This window comes from Syzygium oleosum, unplaced genomic scaffold (genome assembly GCF_021117445.2).
Source record: "Syzygium oleosum isolate NSW1041296 unplaced genomic scaffold, Sole_v2.1 Sole_v2.01, whole genome shotgun sequence".
NCBI classification, from domain to species: Eukaryota; Viridiplantae; Streptophyta; class Magnoliopsida; order Myrtales; family Myrtaceae; genus Syzygium; species Syzygium oleosum.
The window spans coordinates 34,144,250-34,159,032 of NW_026607485.1; the positions used below are offsets into that span (position 1 = coordinate 34,144,250).

The window sequence follows — 14,783 nt, forward strand, 5'->3', positions numbered from 1 at the left end:
AGCATAGGAGAAAAAAGGATTTAGACTTGATTTTGGCAGATCAAGCTTTCCGAAAAGGATATCCAAATAGTGAATTTTTTTATGTCACAATGGATGATATGCAGAGTATTAGTTGAGAAGGCAATATTAGATAATTTTCGAAGATGTATCTATCATTTTTTAAAGTTTTTTAAGGCCACCAAGCTAACTATTTTATACTATGATTTTGTTCTCTTGTCTTCTCTTTTGTTGGAGGATTGGTTTCCGAACATATTTAGCTCAACCAACATAGTACTAAGTAAGTAAGTCGAGGATGATATTCATCCGGGTACTTCATATGCCCGTTTTTCACACCCGCGTGATTTTTGGGCTAACCTTTCTCATGATGGCTGTGGAATTAAGATAGCATGCTGGGATTGGGAAAAAGGTTGACTTTTTGTCAACACCAATCTTGCACTTTCACCCTACAAAGATTAAACTTTGTATATTGCAAAGGAATACATGGATCCGGATGGAAACTATCTCACCATACGAAATCGTACTTTTGTATCTGTTTGGCGGTTCGGAGAACTTGTGGGGAGCCCCTTCTGCAGGATCAGGAATCAGGGGTAGTTCCAAAGATAAGGGCAGGTATGAGAAGAAGGTTAGTTATGACCTTATGGGGCCAAACTGTTCTTCTTTTCCTATGTTACTCTCGTCTCATTTCTGTCGATTCCTCTGTTTTTGCCCTTTTCTTGTTCACTGGAGTTTGAAATAACCAAGGAACAAAAAGGACCAACGACTGACCTGAATAGGGAGTCCTCAACCACCCTTGTGCACGTGGCATGGAAAATGCCTCAGAATGTCTGTTCTGTTCTGTTTCATCTCCCTGTCCTCCGTTTATTATAAAAGTATGACTAAATGATGACTGAACAGAGGAGAGTCTTTGGGTGCTCGTTGTTGTTGGATGAATAGACAGGCAATCCTGGGCTTGAGACTTCCTCGCCAACAGAAAAACATCATCTGATACTTTCCAAGCTGACAGCACAAAAGTAAATACATAGACAATGGTAGATTCTTCTGTCGGTCATTTCCCCCCCTTCTTTAAATTGTTTTTTTCCTGTTAGTCCGACTTGTTCCTATCTTGTGTTATACAATTAGGCACCATCAACCCCCCATTTCGTTTTCATTGTTGTGGGACTTTAGTTCCTTTGAAAAGTTCACCACCTTTCACTTGTTCCTCTCTCTTGGTGAAGGGATTGACATCTTCTGGAAATCATGTGGACAGCTCCTCTGAGGGTTCCTTTGGACACGGAAGAACGGGAAGACGATGGTGAATCTTCAGGTTGGTTTGCTTTAAGCTGGCAATTTGATTTTGGCTTCCGCTTATTCTGGCTTCCCTTGCCACTCATAAATTCTGAGTGTTCGTGCGCCTCGCGTCTGGTGTACAGCGCGGCACGGGGTACAAAGTAGACAAATAATTATCGAGGTATCTCCAGTGGTTCGATTGTTTTTGAGAAAGAAAACTAAATCTTTGATCTCTTTGGAAGTTTGAACCTAGTGATCCTTTTGATATGCTGTCTTAACTAGCTGAGTGTGATTGCGTGAAGGTAACGGTTGTTTCATTCGACGCAAATTCATTAGTGATTGTGACATGCCCGTTTGACCTTCCATGAGGTTGACCTTGTTTAATCTGTTACTTAGTTATGCGTTGCAAGGTAGCAGCAATTACACACCCAACAATCTTGAAAGTTCACTTTTCTTTTTTAACTTAGTTCTGATGCTCACATATTGTATCCTTTTCCATGGATGGCTTTAATTCTAGTGGCACTCGACCCTAGTGGCTCCAAAATTTCTCGAATGTATCTGCAATTGATTCGGGATAGATGTGTTGGAGCATTATGTCATATGCATACTTAACACGCCATCTCATACTATAAATGTAACCATCTGCTTCACACCTCCAGTCTTAGGATAGTTATGTATGAGATCCTTGTTTTACCTTAACGTTTCCGAGCAAGATTGCAATTGGAAGCTCCTCCATACTTTCCTATTGGTATGCCTATGGCTTGGTGCATTTGGACCTTCTCTCTTGCTTGAGGTATTAATGTGCTACTTCATGAAAATCTGATTTTTTCAGGGCTTATTGATGGGATTTCAACTGTCCAAAACACGACTGGCGAAGCATCAACTTCTGGAAAATCAGAGAGAAATTCCTACCAACTTAGGAAAAGTGAGAATTTCAAGCATGAAAAAACTCTAGGTCTATTTGCAGCAAACTTCTTTGATGAGAAAATTTCTGTGTCAAAAAAGGTAGATATTTGCCTCTGCCATTCTAGAGTCTCTTCCTTTTTGCGTATGGCATCGCCACTCCCTTTGGCAGCATGACTAATTCGCAACTTAGTTGCATCTTGGTTGATCGGATCTATGTAACACGATTTTGATTTATGGCTTGATTCAGTTTATTACCAAATTTTGCAGCTCCAGTGGCTCAATCAAGTTGCTACTGTTAAAACTGATGGAACTGTACAGCTCGAAGTTCCACTTGACATCAAGCCTCAGAACCTTGATTTTGAGTCTGAATTCCCATCCATTGGACCAACAGATGAAGACCCTGGTATGGCAGACATTCAAGATTTACCTCCACTGCAAATAGTAATGCTCATTGTTGGAACACGAGGAGACGTACAGCCATTTGTTGCTATTGGAAAACGATTTCAGGTTATGGCGAACTATGATTTTGTTTTCATATTCTCGCTTTGGAAATTGACTGGGCTTTTATTCCAATAGAGGGATGATAATCATCAACTTGTGCCATTGCACAATATTAAATGACTATTTCTCCAGCATAGTCCTTAAAAGAAATTGAAGTGCTATGGTACTCAAATAACATAATGCACGACTTCATGAAGAAAGCAAAGAGAGAGGGGATATGCAGCAGGCATTGTGGTTGCATCCAGGTCTTGATGGAATTCAAATTGCTGGCAATTAATACAACTCTAGAGTTTCCATTTCCAAGCATGAACTTTCAAATTTTCCTTCTTCCTTGTTCTGGATCTTTTCTCTTGACTGATCAACATTTGATTCAGCTCATGTCAAAACTCTGAAAATGATGAATGGAAAGATGCTACATATGTCAATCCACCTATGCTCGCAGCTCGCCTATATTCACTGCATAGTCTACTGTAGGCACATCTCACTCACCTGATGCCTTTCAAACAATATAAAGATTATAATAGCTGTGATCAAACTGCTGCTCTCTGAACTGACAATTATAGGAATCCCACTGCAGGAACATGGCCACCGGGTTAGACTAGCAACTCATTCAAACTTCAGAGAGTTTGTCTTGACTGCTGGATTAGAATTTTATCCTCTGGGTGGAGATCCGAAAGTTCTTGCTTGGTGTTGGTTTCTCATTCTTGTCTTGGTTCTTTTACTTTTTTGCGAAACTAGATGGTAGAAATGAGGTATTGTAGGAATATGAACCCTCAAGATGTTTCTCCTCTGCTGACATTCAATTGATTCGTTCTTTTCCTGCAGACATGGTGAAGAACAAAGGCATCTTACCTTCAAGACCTTCAGAAATTCAAATTCAGAGAAATGAATTGAAGGATATTATTCTCTCTTTACTTCCTGCATGTATGGATCCCGATCCTCATTCTAACATGCCGTTTGAAGCAGATGCAATAATCGCTAATCCTCCAGCATGTGGTGAGACTTCATTATCTCTTTCTGTATCCTTTTTCTTCTTCTTCTTTGTTTTTGTTCAAGCTTAAAGCATTATCCTTAAGTTGAAAGGAAGGTTTTTGATTTCTAGTATCATAGATTCTAAGTGGAAAATGCAGGTTTAGTACAATGATTAACCTGCTTTATTTTGTCACTGGTCTAGTGGTTGTGGCACCACAGACTACTTTAATCATTGCTTCAAAGAAATAATGGACTGCAGCTAACAGTGCGAAATTTCTTTTAGGGCATATTCATGTTGCTGAGGCGCTAAAAGTACCACTTCATATATTTTTCACAATGCCATGGACGTAAGTTTTCTAATCTGATTGCAGCTCTGCCTACCTTCTTTATTTCCCTTCCATTACAGCAATAATCATATGTTTCACAAATAAACTTCTATTTAGTCATTCAACCTAGTTATTCTCTTTGTTACATGCTGCATGTACTAATGGAGATGCATGCAGTACACATTGATCCTATGCACACTGATAATAAAATATTTACCTCAGCCCTACTGGTGAATTTCCGCATCCTTTATCCCGTGTGAAGGTACCAGCTGGGTATAAAGTAAGTCTGTCAGGATTTTTTTGTTTGTCTCGTAGCTGTCTTCTTTATCATATCCTTAATGCTTTTTAACATATTTACAGCTGTCGTATCACATTATTGATGCATTAATTTGGCTTGCGATACGAGACATGATTAATGAGTTTAGAAAGAAAAAGTTGAAGCTTAGACCTGTCACATATTTATGTGGATCCAATAGCCCTCCTCCTGATGTGCCTATTGGTTATATGTGGAGTCCTCACCTTGTCCCTAAACCTAAAGGTAGAGTAAAGTTTGATACAAATTTACTGATAGCTTTCTCACTTGAATCAATATTCCAAGTTATGAAACCTTAATTTCCAAACTGTTGGTTTCTTCAATGACATAATGAACTTGAATTACCTACGCCTTTTGTTATCTGTGTACTTTTAAAGGACGTCTTTCATGATGTTGCCCAGCTTTCTTCGCTCTGCAGATTGGGGCCCCAAGATTGATGTTGTTGGCTTTTGTTTTCTTGACCTTGCATCAACTTACGAGCCACCAGATTCTCTGGTGAAATGGCTAGAAGAAGGTGAAAGGCCCATCTACATTGGTTTTGGTAGCCTTGTGAGTTCCTTCTTGTCAGCATCTCTGCACTGATTATTGGATTTGTTTCCCTTTTCTTCTCTGATCAGTTTTCTATTTGTGTTGGTTTAAGTAGCCAGTTCAAGAACCGCGGAGAATGACAGACATCATAATCAAAGCTCTTGAAACAACTGGACAAAGGGGCATCATTAGTAAAGGATGGGGTGGTCTTGGAAACTGTATGTTCTGGATCCTTTCACTGCTGATTGAAGATTACATAATTGTGCAATTGATTTATACTAATTCTGGAGCGAGCTTTCCATGTCTTAAATTTTGTATGGACAGCTTGTACTTATTATTTGATGCTCTCTTGCCTTCTGTTCCGCAGTGGCAGAACCGATGGAGTATGTGTACCTTCTTGACAACTGTCCCCATGACTGGCTTTTTGCAAGATGTAGTGCAGTGGTAAAACTCGAGTTTCTTTCATGTGAAGTTAACTTATTTGGCAAGTCACTTTGTCTGATTGCAGAGCAACATGCAATGATCATCGAGTTCATAAAAGTGATAAGCTTTCACGTCAGTAAATTGAGGAAGAACTCTTTAGTTTTATTAAAGCAACTGCTGTATGTGAACTATTACCTAATATATGGACATCTTAGTTGGGGTGGCTGAAGGAGCCTTGAACCTCTTTTCAGGGCATCGCTTATCAATATCAAACCTCCGTTCATACCTGCATCTATTGACTAGTTCTGTTACACCAAAAGGAGAACCTTCAGTGTTCTTCTGGTAGATAAACCATTGAATCGAGGATTAAGCAGCTCTAGTCATACAAGATCTTTATGCTACTGAATATTCAACGTATTTGCCAAACTACGTATACATTGAACGCACTACACATTGTCTGACTAAGCAATTCTTTATTCTTTTGACGCCACCAAAAATTAATTGGACATCTGTTCGGAAGTCAACTTTCAAGTTTCTTTTCTTGCATTTGATCTAGGAATACCACGGCTGGTAACTGATATGTGAGCCCCTATTACCAGGTACATCATGGGGGTGCTGGTACAACTGCGGCTGGTCTTAGAGCCGCGGTAAGTTTTTTGATCGGCCATGAACTGTAATTGTACGTGTCTTTCTGTGGATGCCAATTGGCCTTTAAGCTTATGTGGATTCCCCGCTTTTCCAATGGAACAGTGTCCCACAACCATTATACCTTTCTTTGGAGACCAGACCTTCTGGGGTGAACAAGTATATGCCAGAGGAGTAGGTCCTGCACCCATTCCAGTTGATGATTTCTCTCTTGAGAAGTTAATTGATGCCATACGGTTTATGCTGGATCCTAAGGTACTATTGCATCTTGCCTCACGTTTCTGAATCAATTAGTCCCTGACTATCTTACAACAGGTGAAAGAGCGTGCAATGGACCTTGCTGCAGCGATGGAAAATGATGACGGAGTGGGTAGAATGGTGAATTCCTTCTATAAGCATTTTCCTCGCAGAAACTCGGGTTCAGAATGTGAACCGTTGCCTGGTCCATCTAGCTTTCTCTCGATAAGACGATGCTTTGGCTGCTCGTGAACTCGCAAGTCGATTCATTGCTACCGTTTTATGTAATCACCTCCAATTGTTAGATTTGTTGTGCAACATGCATCCTTAAAATGTGACGAGGCAAGAATATACACTTCATTGAAATAATTCGTTGTACAGTATCAGTTGATTTCTGAAGTTCACTGTATTCATCAACTGTCCAGCTATCTTTAATTCTGGCAAATATAAGATTCATGTACAAATAAACCAAGGAAGATGAATAATTGCCAAGTTCTATTCATTATCTGTATTCCGAAGCTGTTACTATTCCTAAGTCGAAGCCATGTTCCCTATCTCCCTAACGTCATTCCTTATTGGTTTTTAAAGGGCAATGTACTTTCAATGACTTCTAAATGCATAATACAGGAATCAGCGCACACATCTGCAGTTTAGCAATAGCATTGTGCAGATGGGATTGAAATGGATTGGACATGTGAAATTGACATCTCTGGATGCTCCAGTGAGGAGATGTGACTATGAAACAGAGACTTGCATTAAAAGGGGTAAAGGAAAACCTAAAATGACTTGGAAAGAGATGATACGAAAAGGTCTAAAGCACTAAGATCTTACTTAAAACTTCATAGTTGATACAAACTGGAACTTAATTGTCTAAAGAGATAATATGGGCGATGCCACTCGGCATAATAAAGGTTTAGACTTTTTAAATCTGCTACCAGTGCGCTGGTTCAACTATAACTAGCCAAGATCATGTTGCCTATACCCAAACTTACCCTTGTACCCTTTCAACTGAGCTCAAACCATTTGTGATAGAGTGATGACAACATGTAAGGTCAAGCAAACAAGAGACTTTAACACACGACCACCAAGTCCAAGTCAATTTTGGCAAGACTGAACAAGATGCACTAAACAAGTTCCTTCATTTGCAGTCTAATTTGCTTTGTGACTCAGCAAGGCAGATTTACCCAATTTCTGGAGGTGAGATGCAAAGTTTCCAAGAGTTTATGGCTTCTGCTTGTGATTGTTCCATTTGTTACAGCTGGTTCCTCCAGGATGCTCTAAACCATTGGAACTCACCTCATATTTGCAAATGCTGTCCTCAGCATATAACATAGGGCCAAATAAATAGAGATGCATAAACTCGAATACACGATCCAATTTACTTCTCAGAGACTGCAACTGTTCTCATTGTACATATGCATGTTCCCCGAAAAGCTGACTAGGGGAAAAATATATTACACTAAAAGGGAAGGCATTTCCCAAATATAAATCACCATGAATGATGTGGCAAAACGCCCAAGAAGTTCAAGAATGGGCAGATGTAACTTCTCCTTTCTTACTCAACACCGAATCCCCTTGAGAACTACTTGTGGAAGCCTCCACTTTAAGCAGTGGCATCTCTATTGTAGGGACAATTGGGGGTTGTAGCCTTCGTGTAACCGTCATATTCAAACCTTTGGTTGTGTGGATTGTTGCTCCTGTGGTCATGTTTACCTGGATACAGGTTCTGGGGTAAGAATTTGCTCTATTGCTGTTTCTATCACAGTTCCGACTCCTTTTACAAATCAAAAGGATGGAAAGCTCGGCGTTCATAAGTTTTGTGAAAATTAAAATGATATAAGCGGCCACCAGTTTTTCAAATCCATCTAGCAATTTACAGAAGGAGCACATAATAAATTCACTCACTGCGGGTGCTCCAACAGCCATTTGAAAGTTAAATCGCCGGACAAGCATTGCCACTGCCACTACTGTCTGCAACAATAAATGAAGCGGCTCATTTGCAGGAAAAAAACACATTCAGTGATACATAGATCCTTACCGTGAGATGAATGCGGAAACAGGAGAAACTTACAATATCGTAGATAAATGATATGCTCAGTTGCTCACAACCTACTAAATGAGGTGCTGTAAATGAGTATAGATAAAGGAGTGATTCAAAACATTACCTCGAATGACGCGAACATGTCCCCTACGCATTTCCTAGGTCCTCCACCGAAGGGCAAGTAACTGAGTGAGAAAATTGAGGGATATCAACAAACAATCAAATATTACTAACGACAAGTGGATAAACCAAAAAAATTTCACAAGCATTGATGAAGAATGCATTTCTAAGTTACAGCAGGAATACTTTGACATCTAACAAACCTGAAATTTTGATTGGTTTCATTTGGATTAGGTCCATCTAGCGGCCATCTTTCAGGATTGAACTTGTCTGCATCAGTCCAGTGATTTGGACTTCGATGGAGGTTCCAGACCGAAATAAAGATATCTTCACCCCTGTCAGTCAACTAGATACATCATTATAAAGTCAAGTTGATACACCTACTTGAACATCTGTATGTAGTAGATGTACAAATTAAAAATTAGAGGAGCACTAATTATTTAGCTCAGGGTAGAAGTATTATTCTGGACAATAATATGGAAAATGCACAATTATATGAAGATTACAATGGATATAATCCTCAAAGATGTGCAGAGAAGGATAACACATGTTTTTAAGACACAATTTGATAGAAATTGACTGCGGAGATCAACGATATCCTAGAATGCTGATGTTTTCCCGTTAATAACTCAGTAAAGAGCTACTTTCCATGACAAACCAACCACGGAGACAAGAATAGAAAATCTTATCGACTGAAGCTTTCCTCCCACGAAATCAATCATACCAAGATTAGAACATTCCTCAAGGAAATCTTTCTCAAGCAGTCAAGTTGACAACCAATCAAGAAAATTTTAACAACTTGAGATTTTCCCCATGATTAAACTAGACTGCTAGAGATAAGAGGTACTTCCTGAGCATATTGTCCTCATGAGGTCAAGAAACTTTTAAGATAATCACCTTTTTATTGGGTACTTCCCAAGGAAATCGCTCTCAAGAGATCGACGAATTAAGACAGGTGGTTGTGGGTAGAGCCTCAATGACTGGAAAAAAGGAGAGAGAAGATGTCAATCCTGTGCGCAAGAAACTGGAATTTTGCACCTTGACTTAGTTAAAGAGAAAAGGAAATCTTACTTCATTGATAACGCGAGTTGTATATTTTAGTTTTTTCATGTCCTCGATGGTTGGTATTCGGTCGCCAAGAACAGAATCAACCTAAAAGGGTGATAAGATCAGAGAATCATGTGATTTAACTTTAAACATCCATTGAGGAAATGAAATTAGTAATCAGGATATACAGTTGGCAGATACCAAATAATAAAGTTTACTCATGTTGCAAATCAGGGTATACTGCAAGGAAATGCATTTTCAAGGTCTAGAAAGAGAACTAATTGATGCAACAAACTTTACTGCTATTTCTTTTACATTTTATTGGGAGTTGGGAATGATACCACATGCATCGAGCCATATATCTAATATAAAAAACCAACACCTTACCTCGTTTTGAAGCTTGGACATGACGCTAGGCTCCTGCAATTGTGTAAGTGAAAAATGCATTAGGCAAGTGGAGAAGCTATTCTTGTACTTTGCCTTTAACTCCAAATTGTCAAATCAAAGTACAAACTTATCAATGATCTAGTCCATTGTATAGGCATTCTAGTCATAGTAAAGCATCGTCGTTTCCATCACATGTTTTTCCTTTGAAATACACTCCAAGTACCTTCGACAGAAGATAAAAGGTCCAAGTTAGCACGGCAGCAGATGTTTCGTGTCCAGCTATCAGCATCGTCATCAGGTCATCTCTGAGTTGCTTACTTGAAAACTACAAAAAGGTGCAAGATTTCTTCAGCAATCTGCGTAGGCGATTAACAAAAATTAGAAAAGCAGGGCACCATACATCATCTTCCGATGCCAAGAGAAAGTGAAGGATACTAGGGTCCTCTTCGTTCATGTATTCCTCATGAAACTGCAAGTCCTCCTCATCTACCATCCTCTGCAAATACAAAGTCAAAAACTTTAATTGTCTCTGCAAATCTATCACCTATTGATGAGCTAAGCAACTAGTCAGATACAGCTAAAGCAGTCTCTGACAAAGTCTTTATCACCGCATTAAACAAAGATGGAGCATATTCATTGGTGCCTAAACAAATGAAAAATAATAGAAGGCTAACTACATGGAAAAATAGCATGTCATGGGAAGAAACTATAGCTACGTCAATGTTACATAGATGCATTAATATAAGGAAAAATAAATTCGACACTTAGGCAGAGCAGGGCGAAAAAAGTCACCTTGCATGTCGCTATCAAATTGTTAAGGGTATCATTGACCAACTTCAAAGCTTCATTGACCTTCTTTTGCTTTGGTGAGATATCTTTCCATATAGGAATTTCCCAGAATGGGATAGGTGAAACACTTCGATCCTCTGCTTCCCGCAGCACAGTATAAACAGCCTGCTCTCATCAAGAAAGAGATCATGGAAATAAATTAACCATCGCAAAGATTTTGAAAGAAGTTAAATAGGCATGCGCAGATACGAAATTTACAAACCACAAATGGCACATTACCTCAACTATTCCAGTATCATTTGTCAATGAATCAAAATCATAGTTAAAAACTGCCTTTCCAATGATGTCCAATGTCAAGCGGGAGAAGAGTGATTCCATCTCTACATCTTCCCTTTCAGAAGCAGCAACATCAAGCTTATCGCAAAGTCTTTGGGAAGCTTTTCCGAACAAGTTAATCATAGCTGCTACATACTACCAAACAAATTAAGGACTTCAATGAACAAGAGAAAATATGAGAAAAGAGAGAGATTTAACTTCTATTGAATTAGAATTGGGAATTATAAAAGTGAACAATCTGAAATTGCATTACCTTCTGATGTAAAGCGGGGACTATAGCACGTCTACGTACTCGCCATACTTCCCCATCTGCTGGTATAAGTCCCTTTCCCATGACAAACTCTAGAATTTCTGCCAGAATACCCTGTTCGTCACAAAGTTCAGATTTAAATTTGAAGACACACTAAACTTACCTCCAGAAACTCATGAAACACCATAGTAAAATTGAAGGACAACAATTAAGTCAACCATCATATACCTTTGAATAAGCTTTTGAGTTGTCCTTCAATATATGCTTTGCAATTGATGGGTCAGAAACTATTAAAAACGACTGCATCCAGAAATCAACAAATGACTGGCTAGAGTACTAAGAATTCGTGCATAACTGGGAGTGGGACGATTCTTATACATTATATAAGAAAGACAACAAAACAATAAGAGCTTATATGCACATGTAGAAGGAGCAAACCTTGGGACCAATGGTCAACCTGAAAATTCCACCATATGTGAGATAAAGTTCGTATAAGGGGATGAAGAAGGCCTCATTCCGAATGGCATTGATTGCACCTTTTGCCTCTGGAATTTTCGGATGGTCTTCACTGGAATCAAACCATTGGAAGAAAAAATCCAAAACTTCGGGAGAAACACCCAATTTCGACAAGCCATTCCTCACCTGAGATGGAAAACTTTTTCCAGAGGGCGACCCAGGGCGAGGGGGGAAGAAAAGTCATAATCAGCAAAGATATATTGGGTGCTTGTAAATAAAACCAATTCTTAAGCTACTCTCAGAACAATCGTAGTGTTTATAATCTGTTTCTTATCCTCCTCCCAGTAAAAATGAAAATGTCAATGCTCGACACTGTTGAAGTACCAAGAGTTTGGCTCGACACTAGATTGGCCTCCTCCTTAAGTGGATGAGTTATTCCTTTACTCTGGAAAAAAGAACAAAGATCTCTACTGTCTACTTTGCTTAGATGCAACCTTTAGATGTCCTGAAACTGGGCTAATCACATGTTCTGTATCTTCTCCGTTTAGCACAATATACATCTCCCGTACATGAACAAGACTACTAGAAATCGAACACGCATTTTTCTGGAGAAAAACTGAAGATGACCCAGATTAGCTGGCAAAAACTTTTATGTCAAGTGGAAACCTAGACTGTCACAATTTGCATAATATCAGCCAATGCAGGAAATATATCTCTCATTGAACACACCCAGATGAACAATTTCCATGGGGAACAAGCTAAACCCATCAAGATCCTTGCTTTCCTTTGCCAAATTCCAACAAGCCGCAATCGAATGAGAACTTTCACTCACCCGGATCGCTCAACGGTGAATTCGCCGGAAGCAATCCGAGCGGACAGCTCGGCACGCCGTTTTTCCTCGACCAACCGCTCCACGCTCTTCACCCCGCTGTCCACAGACCCGGGCTCCCTGCCGTTCGAAGAAGCACAGGTGATCGTCGTCGCCCATCTGTAGTCACCTGCAAAACGAGCAAAACAAGGCGTCCTCAAAAAAGGGGAAGAACCCATTTTCGGCAATCATCGTAAAGACCCTCTTCCTCTTCTTTTTTCAAGAATTCAGAGGACACAGACACGCACACACAAACACGCACACACCCTTCAGTTTAGCGGGAGCGGGTTGTCTGAACCGGGCGGTGTGGAGCTTCGTTTGGAGATTGGACAGAGTAGCAATGGAGGATGAGGAGGGGAGGAGGAGGAGATTGGCGGCCATTGAAGCCGTGCAAGAAGCTCTCCCTTCAGTGGGTGGGTGGAAGCGTACGTAGTGCTAAGAAATGAGAGTCCACGAGTGTTTAGAGAGAGACAGATAATGCAACCGACAATGGCGGTAATCAACTGCTAACAGCCAAACGTCGGAATCTCCGAACGCAACAAGTATGAGATTCTGTTTTGTTTGGCCGAAAATAAATAATCAGTAAAATATTTTTCGAAAAATAATCGTTTGTAAATCTTACGAGAACGATTGAATGCAGAATATTTTCGTTGTCTATAAAAATATCTAGATATAAATTATTATCGACAATAAAAATATTTTTCATTGACTGATTATTTCGAGCGATACAAGCCGTCATTTTTCAAAAAATATTTTTCAAATCGTTCATTTTCCGCGAAACAGACGGAGCCTGGTGTTACAACTCCTTTTTTGTGCTCAATAAATCGAGGGTAATAGAAAAAATTTTCGACCGGATTAATTTCGATGAATGGATATAAATTATCCCATCCATATGATGTTTTTTAGCAACAAAAAAAAATGATCTGATCTGAACACATGATCTATCGCATTTAGACGGATTGCCTAACCACGTTCGATCGGCTCCTTTTGCGATTAGTGTTCACTACTTTCGTGATGACCAACGACTAAATGTGAAGATGTTACTGTATGATTCATAATAGTCGGGATATGCTCGATTTACGTGGCCTACACATATTCTACAATATCCGTTCCTAAATTCGATTTCTTTACGTCGCCGCATTCTTTTTAACAACATGAAAAGTTACGCTGTCGAAAGTCGCCGTAAACTAGCAATTACTTTTTCCTAATGAAGAATTACTAAATCCCAGAGAGAACTTAGTAAGAACCACTTGTTGTTTTTATAAAAGGTTAATATCACAAAAAACCCCAAACTAGTACATTTATAACAAATTTATCCCAAATTAATTTTTTTGCCACAAAAAGCCCCAAACTAGTATACTCGTGACAAATTTACCCTCCGTTGGTTTCCCTCAAATTTTACCGTCAAATTTATTTGTTGGATGACACGCGGCAATTGACGGATGTACCAATTTGGCATTCTATCCTCCGTTTGTCACAGGTGTACCGGTCTGTGATTTTTCGTGGTATTGATCTAATTTAACGGAAGGTAAATTTGTCACAAATGTACCAGTTCGGGATTTTCGGCGGTCAAAAAATTAATCTGAGGTAAATTTATCACGGGCATACCAATTTAGGATTTTTTTTTGTAGTCAAGAAATTAGTTTGAGGCAAAATTATCACGGAGGTACCAATTGAGGAGGTTTTTCTCGTGATATTAACCCGTTCGTCCATCGAATGTAAGGTCACCTTCAGTGTCACATTCACGAATTTCTGCAAACTATCCTTGGATGCTTGCTTTCGCAATTGGGGTTGAAAACGGTGGAGCAACGCTGGCTGCACGTAATAGATGTGATGTGGCAATGTAACGCCCCTCTCTTCTTAACGTTTTTTGGGTCGTCATCTGCCTTTTTCGACATTCGGGGAGGGGGGGGGGGGGGGGCCGACCAACCCCACCACAATCCCCACCTCCCGGAGCTCGCGCTCCCCGTGAAGGTATCGTGGACCGTTTGGACACCTAAAATTTTCGCCTTGGGGGATGTCCCTATTCGCTTTTCGGAAAAAATAAGGGATTAAGATCGATGGTTGCGGTCGAAGTATGAGCACTATACAAAGCGTTCTTGTTATTGCACATGTTCCGGCATCTGTTTTTTTTTTCTTTCTTTTCTTCCTCCCGTGCCTCCCTTTATCGGCGACTGGCCACCGGCGACGGCCGGGTGGGCTCCCCTCGCCTGGGCTAGGGTCGCCGTCGCTCGGCCAGGCCAGGCGTGGCCTGGGCAAGCCCCGGCGAAGGCTCCTCTCGCCAGATCCGACGAGGCTGGCCCTCGTGCAGGCCACGGCGGCCTCGCCGAGCGTAGCCTTGGCATGGGTGACGTCCGGTGAGGCCGCCCTAG

General features: G+C 40.2%; 2 protein-coding genes across 8 annotated transcripts in view; one reads left to right on the forward strand and one right to left on the reverse strand.

Moving 5' to 3' along the window:
* Positions 1-842: 842 nt before the first annotated feature.
* LOC115678954 (sterol 3-beta-glucosyltransferase UGT80A2-like) lies at positions 843-6,628 on the forward strand. 6 transcript variants are annotated; one of them, XM_056312139.1, is made up of 16 exons: positions 843-1,028; positions 1,215-1,303; positions 1,926-2,014; positions 2,099-2,191; positions 2,440-2,679; positions 3,251-3,362; positions 3,499-3,669; positions 3,929-3,992; positions 4,194-4,251; positions 4,332-4,509; positions 4,703-4,833; positions 4,928-5,030; positions 5,180-5,256; positions 5,835-5,882; positions 5,986-6,135; positions 6,196-6,628. In XM_056312139.1, the coding sequence occupies exons 3-16, from the start codon at positions 1,943-1,945 to the stop codon at positions 6,367-6,369; spliced, it is 1,671 nt and encodes a 556-aa protein (XP_056168114.1). In that variant the 5' UTR covers positions 843-1,028; positions 1,215-1,303; positions 1,926-1,942; the 3' UTR covers positions 6,370-6,628. The 6 variants fall into 6 exon arrangements, with proteins under 6 accessions (XP_056168114.1, XP_056168125.1, XP_056168138.1 ...); XM_056312150.1 differs by lacking the exon at positions 1,926-2,014 and having other exon boundaries at positions 844-1,028; XM_056312163.1 differs by lacking the exon at positions 1,926-2,014 and having other exon boundaries at positions 844-1,028; positions 1,247-1,303.
* An 844-nt stretch (positions 6,629-7,472) lies between these two features.
* The window catches only part of LOC115678937 (protein LUTEIN DEFICIENT 5, chloroplastic), an 83,931-nt gene continuing 76,620 nt past the window's right edge, over positions 7,473-14,783 (reverse strand). Inside the window, exons 2-17 of one of the 2 annotated variants that reach the window (XM_056312136.1) lie at positions 12,678-12,815; positions 12,376-12,541; positions 11,526-11,742; positions 11,316-11,387; positions 11,091-11,201; positions 10,781-10,972; positions 10,505-10,666; positions 10,113-10,208; positions 9,936-10,037; positions 9,713-9,745; positions 9,350-9,430; positions 9,176-9,258; positions 8,482-8,613; positions 8,283-8,343; positions 8,023-8,088; positions 7,473-7,830 (exon numbers count right to left, since the gene is read on the reverse strand). In XM_056312136.1, the coding sequence (XP_056168111.1) occupies positions 7,642-7,830; positions 8,023-8,088; positions 8,283-8,343; positions 8,482-8,613; positions 9,176-9,258; positions 9,350-9,430; positions 9,713-9,745; positions 9,936-10,037; positions 10,113-10,208; positions 10,505-10,666; positions 10,781-10,972; positions 11,091-11,201; positions 11,316-11,387; positions 11,526-11,742; positions 12,376-12,541; positions 12,678-12,792 (1,878 nt within the window). In that variant the 5' untranslated portion in view covers positions 12,793-12,815 and the 3' untranslated portion in view covers positions 7,473-7,641. Of the gene's footprint in view, positions 7,831-8,022; positions 8,089-8,282; positions 8,344-8,481; positions 8,614-9,175; positions 9,259-9,349; positions 9,431-9,712; positions 9,746-9,935; positions 10,038-10,112; positions 10,209-10,504; positions 10,667-10,780; positions 10,973-11,090; positions 11,202-11,315; positions 11,388-11,525; positions 11,743-12,375; positions 12,542-12,677; positions 12,899-14,783 lie in introns of those variants that run through there. The other variant, XM_030602458.2, reaches the window with a different exon arrangement.